Source organism: Eptesicus fuscus, chromosome 17, assembly GCF_027574615.1.
Source record: "Eptesicus fuscus isolate TK198812 chromosome 17, DD_ASM_mEF_20220401, whole genome shotgun sequence".
Taxonomy (NCBI): Eukaryota; Metazoa; Chordata; class Mammalia; order Chiroptera; family Vespertilionidae; genus Eptesicus; species Eptesicus fuscus.
Genome location: NC_072489.1, coordinates 36970946 through 36986878, shown reverse-complemented (window position 1 = coordinate 36986878; position 15933 = coordinate 36970946). Strand labels below are relative to the sequence as shown.

The window sequence follows — 15933 nt, the reverse complement described above, 5'->3', positions numbered from 1 at the left end:
GAGAAATTAGATTGTCAAAGTTCAGGCAATGCACAAGGCCAGGCTAAACTGTCATCTGTAGGAAAGCATTCGCTGGGTTAAAATGTAGCATTTGCCAGTTGCCTCATGCTAAGTGAGGGAGAGAGCAAGCAGTGGGGCAAGAACTAGGTATTTGTGGACTCGGATGTGGGCACCGGTAGCTACTACCTAGATGACATTGAGCCAGCGACTTCATCTCTGAACCTCAGGTGACTCATCTGAGTTAATACTGCTCAGGGTTAATACTACTTGAGATATGAGAAGGATTATGTGGGACACAGACACCCATGCACCTACACAGTACTTAGGTTTAACAGATGCGGAATAACATTAGCGTCCTTCACCCTGATGACAATGCAATGCTCAGTCATAATAAAGCCGCCCAGCTGGTTTGACCGGTCCCCTCCCACACCTGTAGTCGGGTCTCCGTTTTCTTGGTCAGGTGCTTGTTAGAACTGACTGTGACTAGAACTGACAGATTGGCGGATTTCACAAAGACCTCTTTTTATGGGGACTGTGTGGTTACATAAAAAAAAAGAGCAGACTTTAAGCCCGACTGCCCCAGGTCACTGCCCTGGACTGCAGGACTTGACTAAGAACACAGGAAGTACATTTCCAATTTCAACTCGGAGGTGAGTCTACCCATCAGATTTATTTTCTTGTTCATTCCTACCTTCCCCCCCCCCCCCACCCCTGCCTGCCAAGCAACTAGCCCACAAAGCAACAGTTATTAGTGTAACACAAAACAGGCAAGAACCAAAATATCTGAGCCTCAGCCCTCTGGAGTAAGTATAGTCAAAGAAATACCATTGGTTCTGAATGCAAGGGAGTGTTAAGGAATCCACGGACGTAGGCAGTACCCACGGAACCAACTCTACATTCGCAGCGTAGGCTCATTCCTTCCCTGGGGATGTGCTTCATCCTTTTTTCACCTGTGTCCTACCATGAAGGTCTGGCTTCTGTGCCACCACCTACGGAAAGTCTTTCCTGATTTTTCTAGCCATGTCTTTCCTGGGAAAGTCTGTCTTCTTGCCGTGAAGTTCAGTTCATTTGGAAAAACAGTGAAATGTGTTTTGTTTGTTTTTTTAAATGCTTCTTTGGGCCCTTCATGCATTGTTCCTAGATTAGAGCTCTTTCTGTGCTTATTCTTTCTGGCCTTCTTGCACTAGCCTTTACATTCCTTGAGAACAAGGACTTGCTGTCAGTATCCCCCTGCAGTGCCCAGGACACGTGGTTAAGTGTTCAGAATGTCCTAGAGATCGATGTTCTCTTCCAAGAGGAAAACGAAGGCGGAATCCAGTTCAGAGACCTATATAGGCAGCAGGCAGGGGGTTGGTGAGCTGCGATCTCTCTTCCCACCCGCTGCCCCCAACCCTGTATTCTAACTGATGAACTCTGCTCACTGTTTTCCAAATGAGCCGATCCTTCGACCTTCCAGTGCCTTGGCCTGTGCTCTTTCCTGACCTTGGAGTGCCCTTCCTTCCTGGAAAAGCAATTCTCCTCCAGCTCAGAGATGGCCTTTGCTCTCTGACCGCCCGTGATGTTTGGATGCCTCTGCTCCATTTGTCTCTCCCCAGCGTCCCGTGGGACATACCCCCAGCGTAGCACTTTGCATGTTGTTTTTTAGTTATTTATTTACAGGCTGAGTTTTTCTAGGGCAGGGCTCTTCCTTAGCTTCTTCATCTTTGCAGCTTCGGTGCCTAGCATCATGCCTTGTACCTCCTAAATATTTTTGGTGCCGTTGAATTGAATCCAAAGACAAAGACTCCTGAGGCAAACCAGGTAAATCCTCTGACCTAAAAGCCAAGGTCAGAGAGAATGTTTGGAACAGACTTCCTGTGCCAAAAAAAAAAAAAAAAAAAAAAGTCTGAACTCAGGCAGCTCTGGCTGGGGAGATGCCCTTCATGTCTCTTTAGGAAGGTCACAGGAAAGCAGGGAGCCTGGACTCTGTGTGAGGAGAGGTTTCTCTCTCTGTTCAGACCGTGGATCCTCCTCCTGGGGCTGATCTCCCTTAATCAGAAGCCGGCCGTTGCTTGATCAGCCACCGCTTTCTGAAGGCAGCCGCAGGTCAGGGCACAACCCTATGAGCTGGAGTAGTTTTCCTATTGCAGTCGATATTGAAACATATAAATCACTAAGAGCAAGTTAGTTGCCTTTAAGAACCATTTCAAAAGACCACACACCTCTTTGGAGAATAGGAGAGTGTATTACCCTCTTCTTCATTAAGACCTCGTGATTTTTCCTTTTTTTCACAAATCTTTATTTTAAAAATTTCAAACCTATGAAAAAAAAATTATAAGAATAGTATAATGAAGACCTATGTAGCCATCCTCTAGCTTCACCAGTTGTTAGCATTTTGCTACATTTGCTTTCTCTCTTTTTTTTCTATTTGTATGAGTATTTATACATATATATATATTTAAATATCTTTGTTGATTTCAGAGAGGAGGAGAGAGGGAGAAAGAGATAGAAATATCAACGATGAGAGAGAATCATTGATTGGCTGCCTCCTGCACACCCCCCAATGGGGATCAAGCCCACAACCTGGGCATGTGCCCTCACCAGAATCAAACTGTGACCTCCTGGTTCATAGCTCGATGCTCAAGCACTGACCCATGCCAATTGAGCTATACATGTATATGTTTTATGGATCTTCTGAGAGTAAGTTGTAGATATTAAGACCCCTCCTAAATGCAGTAGCATGTCTCCAAGAAACATCCAGATTGTTCCAGTAATGTTTTTTTAGAGCTGTTTTTTTTTTCTAAAAATCCAAAATCCAGTCAAAGTCTAGCCTTGCATTTAGTTATATCTCTTTACTCTCCTTTAAATTGTTTCCCAGGCTTTTTGTCTTTTGTATCATTTGAAGAGTCCATGCTAGATGTTTTATAGAAGATCACTTAATTTGGAAGTTTCTGATTGTTCCCTCCTGATGAGATTCAGGTGAAACCCTGTTAGCAAGAAGACTGCACAGGTGATGTTCCACACGGAGAGACACAGTACGGGACGGACGCAGGGCCGTGGTGTCAGTTGCCCTGTGGTTGCTGATGTTGAGTTTGATCGTTTGGTTAAGGTGTTATCTGTCAGATTCCTCCATTGTGAAAGTACCTTTTTCTCCCTTTGCCATACTTATCTATGAAGTGATGCCTTAAGATTACATGAGCATCCTGTATCCCCTGCCCAGATTCACCCCGTGGTTTTAGGATACATTGCCAATTCTTTCTGAAGTTGGTTATTACCGTTACGGTGATATTCATTTTACTAAAATCCGATTTAATTCAGTGATATCTGCTCTCTACATCCCCCAGAGCCTTCCTTCTAAATATTCAAACCAATAAGCATCTTTACTAAATAAGAAAGTTTGATTGACCTAAATAAAACTAAACCTGAACTTCTCCTGCTTATTTTGAAATTCATCATTTCAACTCTTCTCAATAGAGTTTTTATGGGCTTTAGAGCAACTATATCTACCTAAGGCCTTAAATTTTAGGACAGAAGCACAGGTGACCACTTCTTGCTACTAAAATAATTGTTTATTATTATTTGCTGTCACTCTTGTGATAGTTAAAGGGTCCCTGTTACAAAGTGACAGTAAATAATAAACTGGCAAGTCCTTATTCTCTAGTGATAGTGAAAATTTACCTTAGCGTTTTTAGGTGAGGCAGTGTAAGTGAATGAATGGCTAAAGAATGAGAGCTTTGGAAGCTGGCCTAGAAGTCAAACCTCAGTTTAATTTTTAGAGTTTAATCTGTGTCCCTTAACCGCCTGGACTTCTGGTTTCCCCGTCTGTACTAGTCAAATGGCAACAATGACAACTGTATTTACCTTATAGAATTACCGTGAGGAGGGGGAGAAGAGCTAACGGGTGTGCAGTATTTATTAGCAAAGGGCCTGGCACATTGTAAGCACTAAGTATCTGGTGTTCGTGGTGGTGAAGTTCAGGGTGATGGTCCTTTGTACCAGGGACCCATATAAAAATTATAACACGCGAAATTATGTGTTTAAGCACTCGCGACGCTTTGTTTTTGAAAGGTCGCCAAGAGCATTTTGAAGGTTGTTTTACTTAATGTGTTCTCGGGTATTAAGAGGAAAAGATCTTTTAATTAAATTTTCCCTTCAAAAACATGGCCCAGTAAAATGGAATTTTTCTAATTTAGTGCCCCCCGTACCTTCCTGTTCCCCTTTACCCCAGGGCAGTGCAGTATTGGTCGGTCCCGGCTTGTCCAGAAATCCCTCGCTCTTCTACCTTCCTCCCCAACCCGTGTGGCACCAGTAGGAAAGCAAGCAGTCTCCTGCCATCTCTTCTGCCTGCGACCCAGGGTCGTGATGGTGACGGGGCCGAGTTCCTCCTGCTACCCCCAGCGCCCAGATTGCCCCCCTCAGCCTGGCTCTGAGTTGAGGGCCTCTTGTCGCTCACCGTGTCTCCAGAGGCCGCCCCCCCCCCCCCCCCTCCGCTCCCCGCATACTCATCGGGCATTTGGGGAACAAGGTCACACTCCTGAAACGTGAGGAGTTTTATAATCCTGTTATCTCTCTCTGGCTCAGAGGGGAGGGAGTTTATGAATTTTGGGGCAAGATTTTTTTTATACCTTTCAAACTAATAGGAGAACCTTCCATCATAGTGACAGTTTGAGGAACTTGATTTATAGGTGTAATAGGCTTTTATTTAAAGAAATGTATTCCCATCAGCAAATAATACCACATCTGATCATTCTCTCTCCTGCTGGGAATGGCTAATGATATATGAAAGCACATGTTCAGTTGCTTTGTTTACAGTAATATTCAGCCTGTCATTCAAAAAAAAACTTGGTTTTTCTTTAGTATCTAGATGACTGCCCTTTACTCACCAAATGCTTGCACATGCCAAGTAGAAAGTATATGTCATTAACTTGAACTCTAATTTTGTAATGAGGCATATGCAAAACTCAACTTAATTTTACATAGCACATAAATAACTGAAAATGCAGCAAAAGAAAAATTGACACTTGCGTGATATCCTAGTTTACAAAGCATCCTTACATATATTGTCTCATAACCTACATTTCTGTAAGATAATCAGGACATGCATTTTCTTTATTTTATAGACAAAAGAACCAAGACTTACAGATTTTAAGTCAATGTTCAAGTTCATAGTTTCGCCAGTTACTAGGTGACCTTGAATAGGTCTCTTAATCACTCTGCAAGTGCTTTCCCTGTAAATCAGCATTTAAAAGAGTGCCTACCTCCCGGGTGTGTGTGAAGATGAAATGAGTTAGTACGCATAAGGTGCACAGTCGATGCTCACTAGATGGTAGCCATCAGCTCTTATTACCACACACAGTAAATGCTGGACTTAGACCCAAATCCAGGCCTTCTGACTCCTAGTCCGGAACTCTTCTCATAGTACCCTGTGGAATTTGCCTCCTAGTAAATCATTGATTTAATTTCTATCTCCAGTTGACCTTGTTATTCTTGAAGGGATTTTTTCCCACTTTGTTTACTTTGACCTTACATTTCTGAAGAGCAAGAGGGAAATGTGTTTGAAGGAGTCTTCCTTCCCGTTTTTGTTTTTGTTTCAATCCTCTGGTTTCTATTGTCCTGCTGGTTTGCTTGGCCTAGAGGTATCTACCAGAAGGTGTTCTAGTTGGTGAAACTATCAGAAAGCCGTTTTCATGAGTGGCTTGGGGTGTTTCTGGTGTATTTTGTTTTGGTTGGAAGGCCTTTTCATCTGGTGCCCGGTTCAAGTCGGAACCAATGCAGGATTTGATGTGGGAGATGGTAGAGGGCGGACAGTGATGTGCAGGAAAGGCGCAATCAGCCTGGTGGCCTTCCAGAGCAAGGAGCTGGAGGCCGCCCCAGCTCACTGATCGCACCCCATCCCCAAGCTCACTGAGTGTGCCGCATTCCAGGCCATTTTTTTTAAATCCTCGTCTGAGGATATTGTTTCCATTGCTTTTCAAAGAGAGTAGAAGAGAGAGGGAGGGAGAGGGAGAGAGGGAGAGGAGGAGGAGGAGGAGAGAGAGAGAAAGAGAGAGAAAGAGAGAGAGAGAGAGAGAGAGAGAGAGAGAGAGAGAGAGAACATCAATATGAGAGAAACATCGATTGGTTGCCTCCTGCATACACCGCGACCGGGGCTGGGGAGTGAACCAGCAACCGATGTACATGCCCTTGATCGGGAATCGAACCCGCGACCCTTCAGTGTGCAGGCCGATACTCTAGCCCCTGAGGAACACTGGCCAGGGCCCCAGGCCTTTTTGATGTGCCTGTGCATAGGGTTCACAGACAGGGTTCTTCCAAGAACAAGATAACCAGCGTGCCCCTCAGGACCTCTGTGGAAGATCACTTTTAACCTGGTGAGGCAGGAGGTTGGAGAGCACCTGCCAGTACCTCCTCTTCGTGATTTTTGCATTTTCTAACTCACTCATCTCTAATATTCTCTTTGGCAAGTGGAATTAGTGTTTTCACATTAAGTGAAAGTACTGAATTTTTAATAGATTCCCTGGGGCTTGTTTGATACTATTTCGGGAAGAGAAACGCTATGAAGAAATGATGTGTTATCTTTTCTAGTTTTGCAGTTAGGTTTTGTTTTTCTTGCCTGGCCACCTGCCGAATCCTCTGACCCGGCCAGCCCGGGAGCAAAGCCCAGAAAACAGCTCTGGGTCCTACCACATAGGCAGCCTCCCTCCGGCACCCACCTCCCCGCTTCTGTAGGCTTGTGTCTCCCGTGTTTATTGGCTTCTGCCTGTTGCAGTGGTCACTCTTGGTGTGCTGGGTAGTACTTGACCTTTTTCCTGTTATGTTTACTTGGATGCTCTGTATAGTAGATGAGGAGTTTGGAAAAGGGATTTAAAAAAGAGCACCCATCATTCATTATCCACTGCCAACGTTGTTACGTGCTGCCCAGGGCTCCAGAGAGCTTTGCTTCTAGGCCCGTTGATTAACGTCTTTGATGTATGAGAATCTTCTGAATATGAGGGTTCTTATCCCTTCCTCTACTTCCATCTTCCTGGCACGCAACGCACCAGAGGAGAATCGTGTTGGTGATGGTCTCCTTTGAGGTCAATAGCAGGACCGGGAGTGGAGACGACAGCTGAGAGACTTAGCCAAGCTAGAGGGGTTGCAGAGAGGTTGAATAGTTGAATGCTCAGGCTTAGACTAGCTCATGATGGGCCCTTGCTCAGCTGTCATTCGTGAGTGCCAGTGTGGCAGCAAGTGTCAGAGTTGGCCCCTTGAACATCTGTTGTCCTCTTTGAAGTCTCTGCTGATTCTCCCAAGTCAGAATCCTTACTCCTCTGAGGTCCCATGGCACCTTCTGTCCCCACTTATCTCCCTCAGTTTTGTAGCTAGTAGTTCATTGTCTAAAATGTCTGTTTCTTCTACTACAGAAGTCTCTTGACAGCAGAGACGTCTCATTTATCTCAGTTTTATCATAATTTATAGATTGTATCCCACTTGTCAAGTTGCTCAGCATCTCACTGAACTGCACTGAACTGAACCAAGCTGGCTGTGTCCATGGAAACCCTGCCGTTAGTGTCCTGTTTATAGATTGTGTGCTGTCATGAGACAGGAGAGTATCCTTGGAGAAACAGCATCATCAGAAGTAACACACTAGCCTATTGTGTGGTTTTTGTTTTTGGACAAGTTTTGTTGAAATATAATTCACATGCCCTAACTGGTTTGGCTCAGTGGATAGAGCATCAATCAGCCTGTGGACTGAAAGGTCCCAGGTTCGATTCCGGTCAAGGGCATGTACCTTGGTTGCGGGCACTTCCCCAGAAGGGGGTGTGCAGGAGGCAGCTGATCGATGTTTCTAACTCTCTATCCCTCTTCCTTTCTCTCTGTAAAAAAATCAATTAAAAAATCAATAAAATATTTTTTAAAAAGAAATATAATTCACATACCCTATAGTGCCTCCATTTAAAATGTATAGTTCAGTGGTTTTCAGTATGTTCACAGATGCCATCACTACAGTTAATTTTTTAAAACTTTCGTCATCCCAAAAAGAAACCCTGTACCGATTCCCTCCAGCCCCCCAGCCCTAGACAACCACGAATCTATTTTTTTGTCTCTGTAGATTTGCCTCTTATGGACGTTCCATGCACATGGAATCATACAATATGTGGTATTGTGTGCCTGGCTTTCCCCCCTTAGTGTGATGTTTTCAAGGTGCAGCCATGCTGCTGCACGTATCAACGCCAAGGCAAGGTAGTGTGTACAGAGCACTTAATGCAACGCCTGGCAAGCGAGGGTCTCAGTAACTCTGACTTCCCTGTGTCCCACTTCAAGTTCGTAGATTTTAGTAAGCATTGGCCAAAGTAAAGCAATGGATAACGTTGTACGTGGTGTTCTGAGTTCCGTTTACTGATTCCTCCCCACGCCCTTTGTTTTTGTTCTCCCCAAGGCTATGCCTTTCTGCTGTTCCAGGAGGAGAGCTCGGTGCAAGCTCTGATAGATGCCTGCCTGGAGGAAGACGGGAAACTCTACCTGTGCGTGTCCAGCCCCACCATCAAGGATAAACCGGTACGTAGCATGCAGCCAGCTGTTGCTTTTCTAGAGCACATGTGCCCCTGGACTAGCTGACAGCCCCTCCTTGTAATGGGAATGCTGGTCCCTGGGATCCTCTTACCCGGGGTGACCTTGCTGTGCAGTGGAGCTGGACTGTCGTTGATGGGACGCTAATAGCAAATTACTCAGTATTTCGTTTTATACCTTTGGGACCGCATGTAAACAAATGTGCCCTTGTCTTTCACTTTACAGCTCTTTTAAGCTAATTCCTATTCAGAGTCTCTTAATTGAAGTAAATAATGCTCTTAATGGTTTTGGCAGCTGGTTTGTATTATTATTTCAGATCAAGGACAGGAGTAATTTTTTTTTTTTTTAAAAGATCATAATTGTCGATGTTTATGTGCCTTTGAATGCGAGGCATTGTGCTGAGTACCCACAGCTGGCCAAGTCGAGCCTCTGGGCCAGGAGTGTACACTCTACAATGGAGAGCTTGGAACAGGGCAGGGGAGGGGAAGGACAGGGAGCGTGGACCCCAAACCATCAGCAAATGTACCCTAGTACAGTGTGTGGTTACTGAACCAAAGAGTGTCAGTCCTCGGGTGAGAGAGGAAGACGGCTTCCTTTCTCCTGGCAGAGTGGGTATGAGTGGAGAAGGGGCAAACCTATGTTCTGAGCAGAAGAAAAGAACTCAGTTAACATGGAAGAAGTAAAGATCTGTGGGAAGTTGGGAGGGGTGAGTTTGTGTGTTGAGACTTGGTGCTAGGAGAGGGAAAAAGAGTACAAATAGTGATGTGGTCCAAGGCATGGGTCTTCCTTGGGGCCGGCCTGGAGCATCCCCTGTAAGACTTACACTAGAAGAGGGGGGCTCACTTGGCAACTAGATGCACTCTCAGAAATGTGCATGAGGGGGAATTTGGGGTTGGACATAAAAGTTAGAGTTTTGTCTCTAGCATTTACATATCTTCTTGGCTGTGAATAAAATCACCTAATCCTTGCTGAATCTTGGTTTCCTCATCTGTACAATGGGAAGAATAATGGTCCCTCTCTGGGATGTCAAGAGGCTCAGATGAGAGGAAAACGAATGTGGAAACATTTGGTGAGGTGAGGTACTTGTGTAACTGGATGGTGCTGTTAGTCTACCATAGTGCTTTTGGATTCAGAAACGTGAGGATGGAGCTTATCTACATGGTAACATCTGTTGAAAAGAGTGGTGACATCTAGGACAGGGTTTATAGTTGGTTGCACAAGAATGATGCTGGGACTTGGCCACCTCTAAGAGGGAGACTGCAGTATGTAAAGCAGAAGAGGGGGTTAGGAAAGAAGGGAGATGCTGAGCATAATAGAATAATTGATGCAGAAGGAGAAGCCAGGATTTTAACACATGTGAAGTGCCACTGTAATTTTCAAATTCTGGGGCCATTAAAATTTTTTTAATAACAATTAGCAGTATTAGATAGAGTAGCATACGAGGCAGGGGGAGAGGAATAAAGAAACAGTATGTGGGGAAAAGGAGTAGGGAAACTTTGTTAACTTTGGTCTTAACTTAAACAGTGTGGAGAGGCCGGGGGTTATGAGGGAGACATGGGGACTGACTGCCATGGGAGTGTGCAGGGTTTCATCTGAGTGAAAAGCAAGAAAGCTGAAATAACTTCTCTCAGTCTCTTTGGAATAGTGTGAGATTAGAAAGACTGAACCCAATTGGTCAGGGTCAGATGTCTGACAGGTAAATGGCCAACCTCCAGAGAACCTCTGCCACTTCACATCGGTGGAAGGGGAGTGGGGTGAGCTAGAAAGGGCTAACATGGGATTGATGGGTCATACACTCTAGGAGGCGATTAGAAATATATTTATTTATATATATACTAGAGGCCCAGTACATGAAATTCATGCACGGGGGGGGGGGGGGGGGGGGGAGAGGGTGTCCCTCAGCCCAGCCTGCACCCTCTCCAATCTGGGACCCCTCAAGGGGTATCTGACTGCCCATTTAGGCCCGATGCTATCGGACATCCCTCTCACAATCCAGGATTGCTGGCTCACAACCGCTCACCTGCCTGCCTGCCTGCCTGATTGCCCCTAACTGCTTCTGCCTGCCAGCCGGATCACCCCCTAACCACTCCCCTGCCAGCCTGATGGATGCCTAACTGCTCCCCTGCCAGCCCAATTGCCCCTAACTGCCCTCCCCTGCCAGCCTGGTCACCTCTTAACTGTCCTCCCCTGCAGGCCTGGTCGCCCCAAAGTGCCCTCCCCTGCAGGCCTTGTCCCTCCCAACTGCTTTTCCCTGCCGGCCCGGTCACCCCTAACTGCCCTCCCCTGCCGGCCCGGTCACCCCCAACTGCCCTCCCCTGCAGGCCTGGTCCCCCCCAACTGACCTCCCCTATAGGCCTGGGTCCTCCCAGCTGTCCTCCCCTGCAGGCCTGGTCCCCCCCAACTGCCCTCCCCTGCAGGCCTGGTTCCCCCCAACTGCCCTCCCTGGCAGGCCTGCTCCCTCCCAACTGCCCTCCCCTGCAGGCCTGGTCCCCCCCAACTGCCCTCCCCTGCAGGCCTGGTTCCCCCCAACTGCCCTCCCTGGCAGGCCTGCTCCCTCCCAACTGCCCTCCCCTGCTGGCCTGATCACCCCTAACTGCCCTCCCCTGCAGGTCATCTTGTGGTGGCCATCTTGTGTGTTGGAGTGACGGTCAATTTGCATATCACCTCTTTATTAGATAGGATAAAAAGGCAGGAAGGTAGAGGTACACGTTGAGAGAGTTATGCCCATAGTAGATTAAGAAGCAGTTGGATTGAGGGGAGGAGATTAGAGATGAGCTGATGGGCCTTGTATACCTTGGATGGCTCATCGCTGGCTCTGTGGGAGGAGGATAATACCCCTTGTCGGGCAAGTCTCACCAGGACTGGGCATCTCTTGAGAGGGGAATGAGCAGTGGTGGTTGCAGATGGAGGTGGTATGGAGGCAACACCATTACTGTTGAGTGTTTTCATTCCAAACACGTGTTACCTTTGGCTTGAGGGACTTCTGAAAATAGTGTAATTATCTGTTTTAGAAATGTTTATGGAGAAACTAACTTTCCTTTGTTTGTGTTTTCTACAAATTTTTGCCTTATTGCAGTTTTCACTTTCTGAGCTCAAGTGAAGCAGTTTATTGGAGCTCAGTGAATTCTGAATGGTGGCTGCCGATCACATATTTCTTTGACCCAAGCACACTCAGAGTTTCCAGCATAAACAATTTGAATAAAATTTAGGCTGGGAAACATGAAAGTCCCCAAACACCTGTAATTTGTGAAGGAGCTCGATCCCATTATGGGTTCCAACTCCTTTGGCTCCATTTTTGAAACCTTCTCTTCCTGTGCCTCAGCTCTACGTCCCTCCCTCCTGGCCTCGGTTAGCCACACTTCCCTCCCAGGTGTCGACACATCCCACCTCACTTTGGATGCTCACAGAAAGTGAAGGCTGGGCCGAACCTTTGGGAGTAAGCGAGGACCTTGGCAGTAGCTCAAAGTCAAGGCAGCATTTGGAGCTCACTTGCCAAACTCTCTGAGCTATGGCTCTTTCTACTTTTTCTGCTTCTTAGCTTGGCTCCCTCTCAGTATCCCAGGGCCCTCGTTCTGCTGTTTAGTTCTCTCCAATCCTCCCTGGATTGCTCCTTGGAAATATACCATGTTCCAAAATGACCTCACAGATTTTCTATCCTTTGTCCTTCCCCTATCCTCCCTCCCCAACACCCCACCCCTCATCCCGCATCCTCCTGCTCCAGACCCCGTTTCCTTTGTGTGGATTAGGTTAATCAAGATTCTTTTCCTAGTACAGAGCCTGATAGCGAGGTTCCCTCTGACTTAAACCTTCTAAGATCATGTTTGTTTTTAACTCAAACGAGTCCCTACTTAGTGGATTTCAGGTAGTGTTTGTGTTTTTGGTCTGAGAGTACCTTTCATTAAATGGCTCCACTCAGACTGCTCTGTGAGCTGGTCTGATCCTGAAAGGTTACAGAAGAAACTCCACTCGTGACCTGATTGTTTGACTCCTCAGGCCCAAAGAATAGGTAGTCAAATCGGCAAGAGCAGGAACTCTGACAAAATTCCTAGATATATGATTTTTCCTCCTCCAGCAAGAGGAGTTCTAGAGCTCGATGCCCCAGACGTCCCAGAGGACGGCTACGTCCTCGTCCAGGCCCCTGGTGAAGCGGGCAGACACTGTGGCCGTGGTCCCCCCTGTTAAGATGACACTACTTTTTGAAAGTATCAGTAGATGGAACCTGAAAGTTCAAGACAGCAATCTGATAGAGCAGGAAACCTGGGAGCGTCTAACAGGGATAGGGGCTGAAAAAGAGGAACCTTGAAAAGGAGGCGAGGAAGGAGAGGTTTACGCTTCTTACCTTCTAGCACACTTTGGCCAGGGATGTGGGATTGTAAACACCTTGAAAGGCATATCAGAGAAGTTTCCTGCTTCCTTCTCCTTGAAGTTTACAGCACAATCACAATGATAAATATCCTGAAAGATGACTGATTGATTGCTGTATAGCATTGGAAAACTGTCTTACCAGACAGTGTGCTTACGTCAAGTAATTTCTTTAGGTTATTGCTCAGGTAACATGGTCATCCACTTAAAACTTGAAAGCAGAAATTGAAAAAAAAAAAAAAGTTAGGAGCAAGGAAGCTGGAAATAGAGGCTGGCTTAATTCTTTAATTTTTAATTCTGTCCAATCTGCCTTATCATCTGGTCTCTCTTGCCCCCATTCATATATGAAGGAGATCACTAGCACTTTCCATCCCTCCTCTTTAGTTACAAAAGCAGTCCAGATCCTTTTGCCTGGGATTTAACACCTTCCCAGTCTGGCTTCACATTTTTTTTTTTCCTAAACTTACCATTTTCTGCTTTCCTTCTAAACCCCATATTCAAATAACTAAGATATTTCTGTTCCCATCCTAATTTCTAATTCTTTTCCTTATTTTAAGACCCCTCTCAAATGCCTTCTGTTTCCCGAAGCCTTCTCTGGTCACTGCACCATCTACAGCAAACTGTACCTGCTGTTCGAGCTATCGCCAGCCCACGTGCAGCCATCTTTCTACACGGTTTGCCTGCTTTCCTTCAAACCACCTTTGAGTGTGTATTGTGGGCAAGGCCTTCGTCCTGGTTACTGTGAATCAGAACTTATTCTGAATCAGGCATAAAATCCTGTGTCAAAAACGCAATAGTGTCATGGGTAGATAACACAAGTATTTAAATACACACTAATATGGAGCCTGATTCATAAAAGGTTCTTAAATATTTGTCAAATTAAGGAAAATAAATACAATGAGGATAAGATATAAAGTTAGGACTTTGGAGATTTTATATATACCTGGCGTGATAAAAGAAAGCTTCTTGAATGAAGTGTCATTTGAACTAGGCCTTGAAGGATTAAGAGAGTTTGGAGATTGGCCTGGAGAGGGGTGGAGGGGTGGGTAAACAGACATTTTCGAGAAATCCAACAGTATGAGCACAGAAATGAGAAATTGTGTGTGGTATGAATGGCCAACATTTAGGCTGGCTAGATGGAGCACAAAAGTATGAAAGGAGTAGAGGAAAATGAAATAGGGAGAAGTAGAAAGGGGCTAAGTTATAGGGCACCTTGACTGACGGCCTCAGTCCTTGCGTTTGTGGTATATTTACTCAAACTCTTTCATTCTCCATCTACTACCTTCTAAAAGGACAACTGTGTTTTATCTTGGCTCAATCAAATCTGGTTTTGTTATATGCCCCTTCGGAAATCTTCAGCATTTCTGATTTTCCTTATTTATTTGTTTGTTTGTTGAATCCTTGGCCTAAATTTGCGGTTTGGCCACCTTCCATCATAGGAATTTCTCCAAAGGAGGATTCCTCCTCTAAAATGAGAGCAGTACTTCCTCTTCATAATAAATCCTATCCCCCCTCCCCCCCCGAACCTCTGATTTTAATATGGGCCCAGAGTTCCTTAGTGCTTGCTTGAGTCTTTGGAAGCTGTTATTATTTCTTTTTTGGAAGCTGTTATTGAGGTCTAAAAGATGCTGCAGTTCTAGTGTACTAAGCAGCACCTAGTGGACAAAACAGCCAGTCCGTCCCCTAAGGCAGTGGTCGCCAACCTTTCGGACCTCATGGACCACCAGCGGTCTGCAGACCACCGGTTGGCGACCGCCGCCCTAAGGGACCATACTCCGTGTTTTCCAAAGTGCATTCTGAAGAACACTTGTCCCCTCAACACTGGTCTCTTGAGAGGAACACTGACAAAAGGTTTGCTCATGATAATAATAGGTGTCATTTATTGAGCACTGACTTTGTGCCATTTATACCTATTTTCTTCTTTAATTAAAGGTTCAGTAGCCAAAAACATTTGGGAAAAATTGATATAATTCTGACAGGCCTTGCAGTAAGTAAACTGTGTAACATTGTTTAACCCAGCATATTATATACCTGGTTGGGAATTACACTTGTGAAAATTTGTGTAGAATTACTGTTCCATGAAACTCACGCAAAGAATAGGCTTCTTCCCAGGAAAAACTTAGGTCACTTGAACTTTTATGTGTACATTCCTCTCAAGAGTCTTAGTGACCAGCATGCCAGTAACAACATCCTTGTCCTCGTACCGTGGAGCTGAAAGTACACACTGGACAAAATGGTCTGGCTGCAGAGCATGATTGCTTGAGGCTGTGAACCAGGAAGATAAAATAGCTGAAGACAGTGCCAGTTTCATTGCGAAGTCGTCATCTTGAACTTTTCTAATGGCTAGGCTTGTTAGGTGTAACAAGAGTCCATCGGTTACTTCTGTAATGCATTGAAAATGGGTAGAATAAGTTTGGAAAGAAGAGAGAGGTTAATCGCTCACAAATACACATGCACTGTCACTTGTCCAGGAGACCATGAGCAAGTATGACTGGTGGCTAGTAGCCTGGAGGACAGGGAGCCTTGTAGGCACACGGCGTCATTGCAAGGGAAAAAGCACATAGTATATAGGCTTTGGGTTAGCTAAACGTGGGTTTCAGTCCTGAGTTGACTTTACTCTTCTGATCCTTCCTTTCCTTATCTCTAAAGTAGGTATGATTTTGACAGCATAATGGTTTTAGTGAATTTAAGTGTAGCCACGTGTGCAGAATGCCTGGCACAGTGGTGCAGTGTAGGTGCTCAAAAGTCCTGGTTTCTTTCTTTCAACAGGGACTCGTCTGTCATGCTTACCCTTTAAGTGATGTGGAAGCACCAGCAGTAATGATGAGCACTAGGTACTTGGTGGCATCAGAAATTTACACTGATTGGGCCCAAGTCTTGGGACCTCTACTGGTGACCAGACATACTGTATGCCCATGCCCACAGAAGGTAGCTTTCAGTTTAGTGAGGGGAGTGAACTGGGAGATAGAGGGGCAGCTGCTGGACACCCATGTCTGTCCCTCAGGAAAGCCTTTGTTCATTCACTGTGGAGCACTGAGCACTCAC

At 45.5% G+C, this 15933-nt stretch overlaps 1 protein-coding gene across 3 annotated transcripts in view; it reads left to right on the top strand.

Annotated features, from left to right (window-relative positions):
- Positions 1 to 15933, top strand: part of CPEB3 (cytoplasmic polyadenylation element binding protein 3) — a 175391-nt gene that overhangs the window by 123395 nt on the left and 36063 nt on the right. For all 3 annotated transcript variants that reach the window (XM_028133198.2, XM_028133196.2, XM_054729148.1), the window contains one exon: positions 8396 to 8514. In XM_028133198.2, the coding sequence (XP_027988999.2) occupies positions 8396 to 8514 (119 nt within the window). The remainder of the gene's footprint in view (positions 1 to 8395; positions 8515 to 15933) is intronic.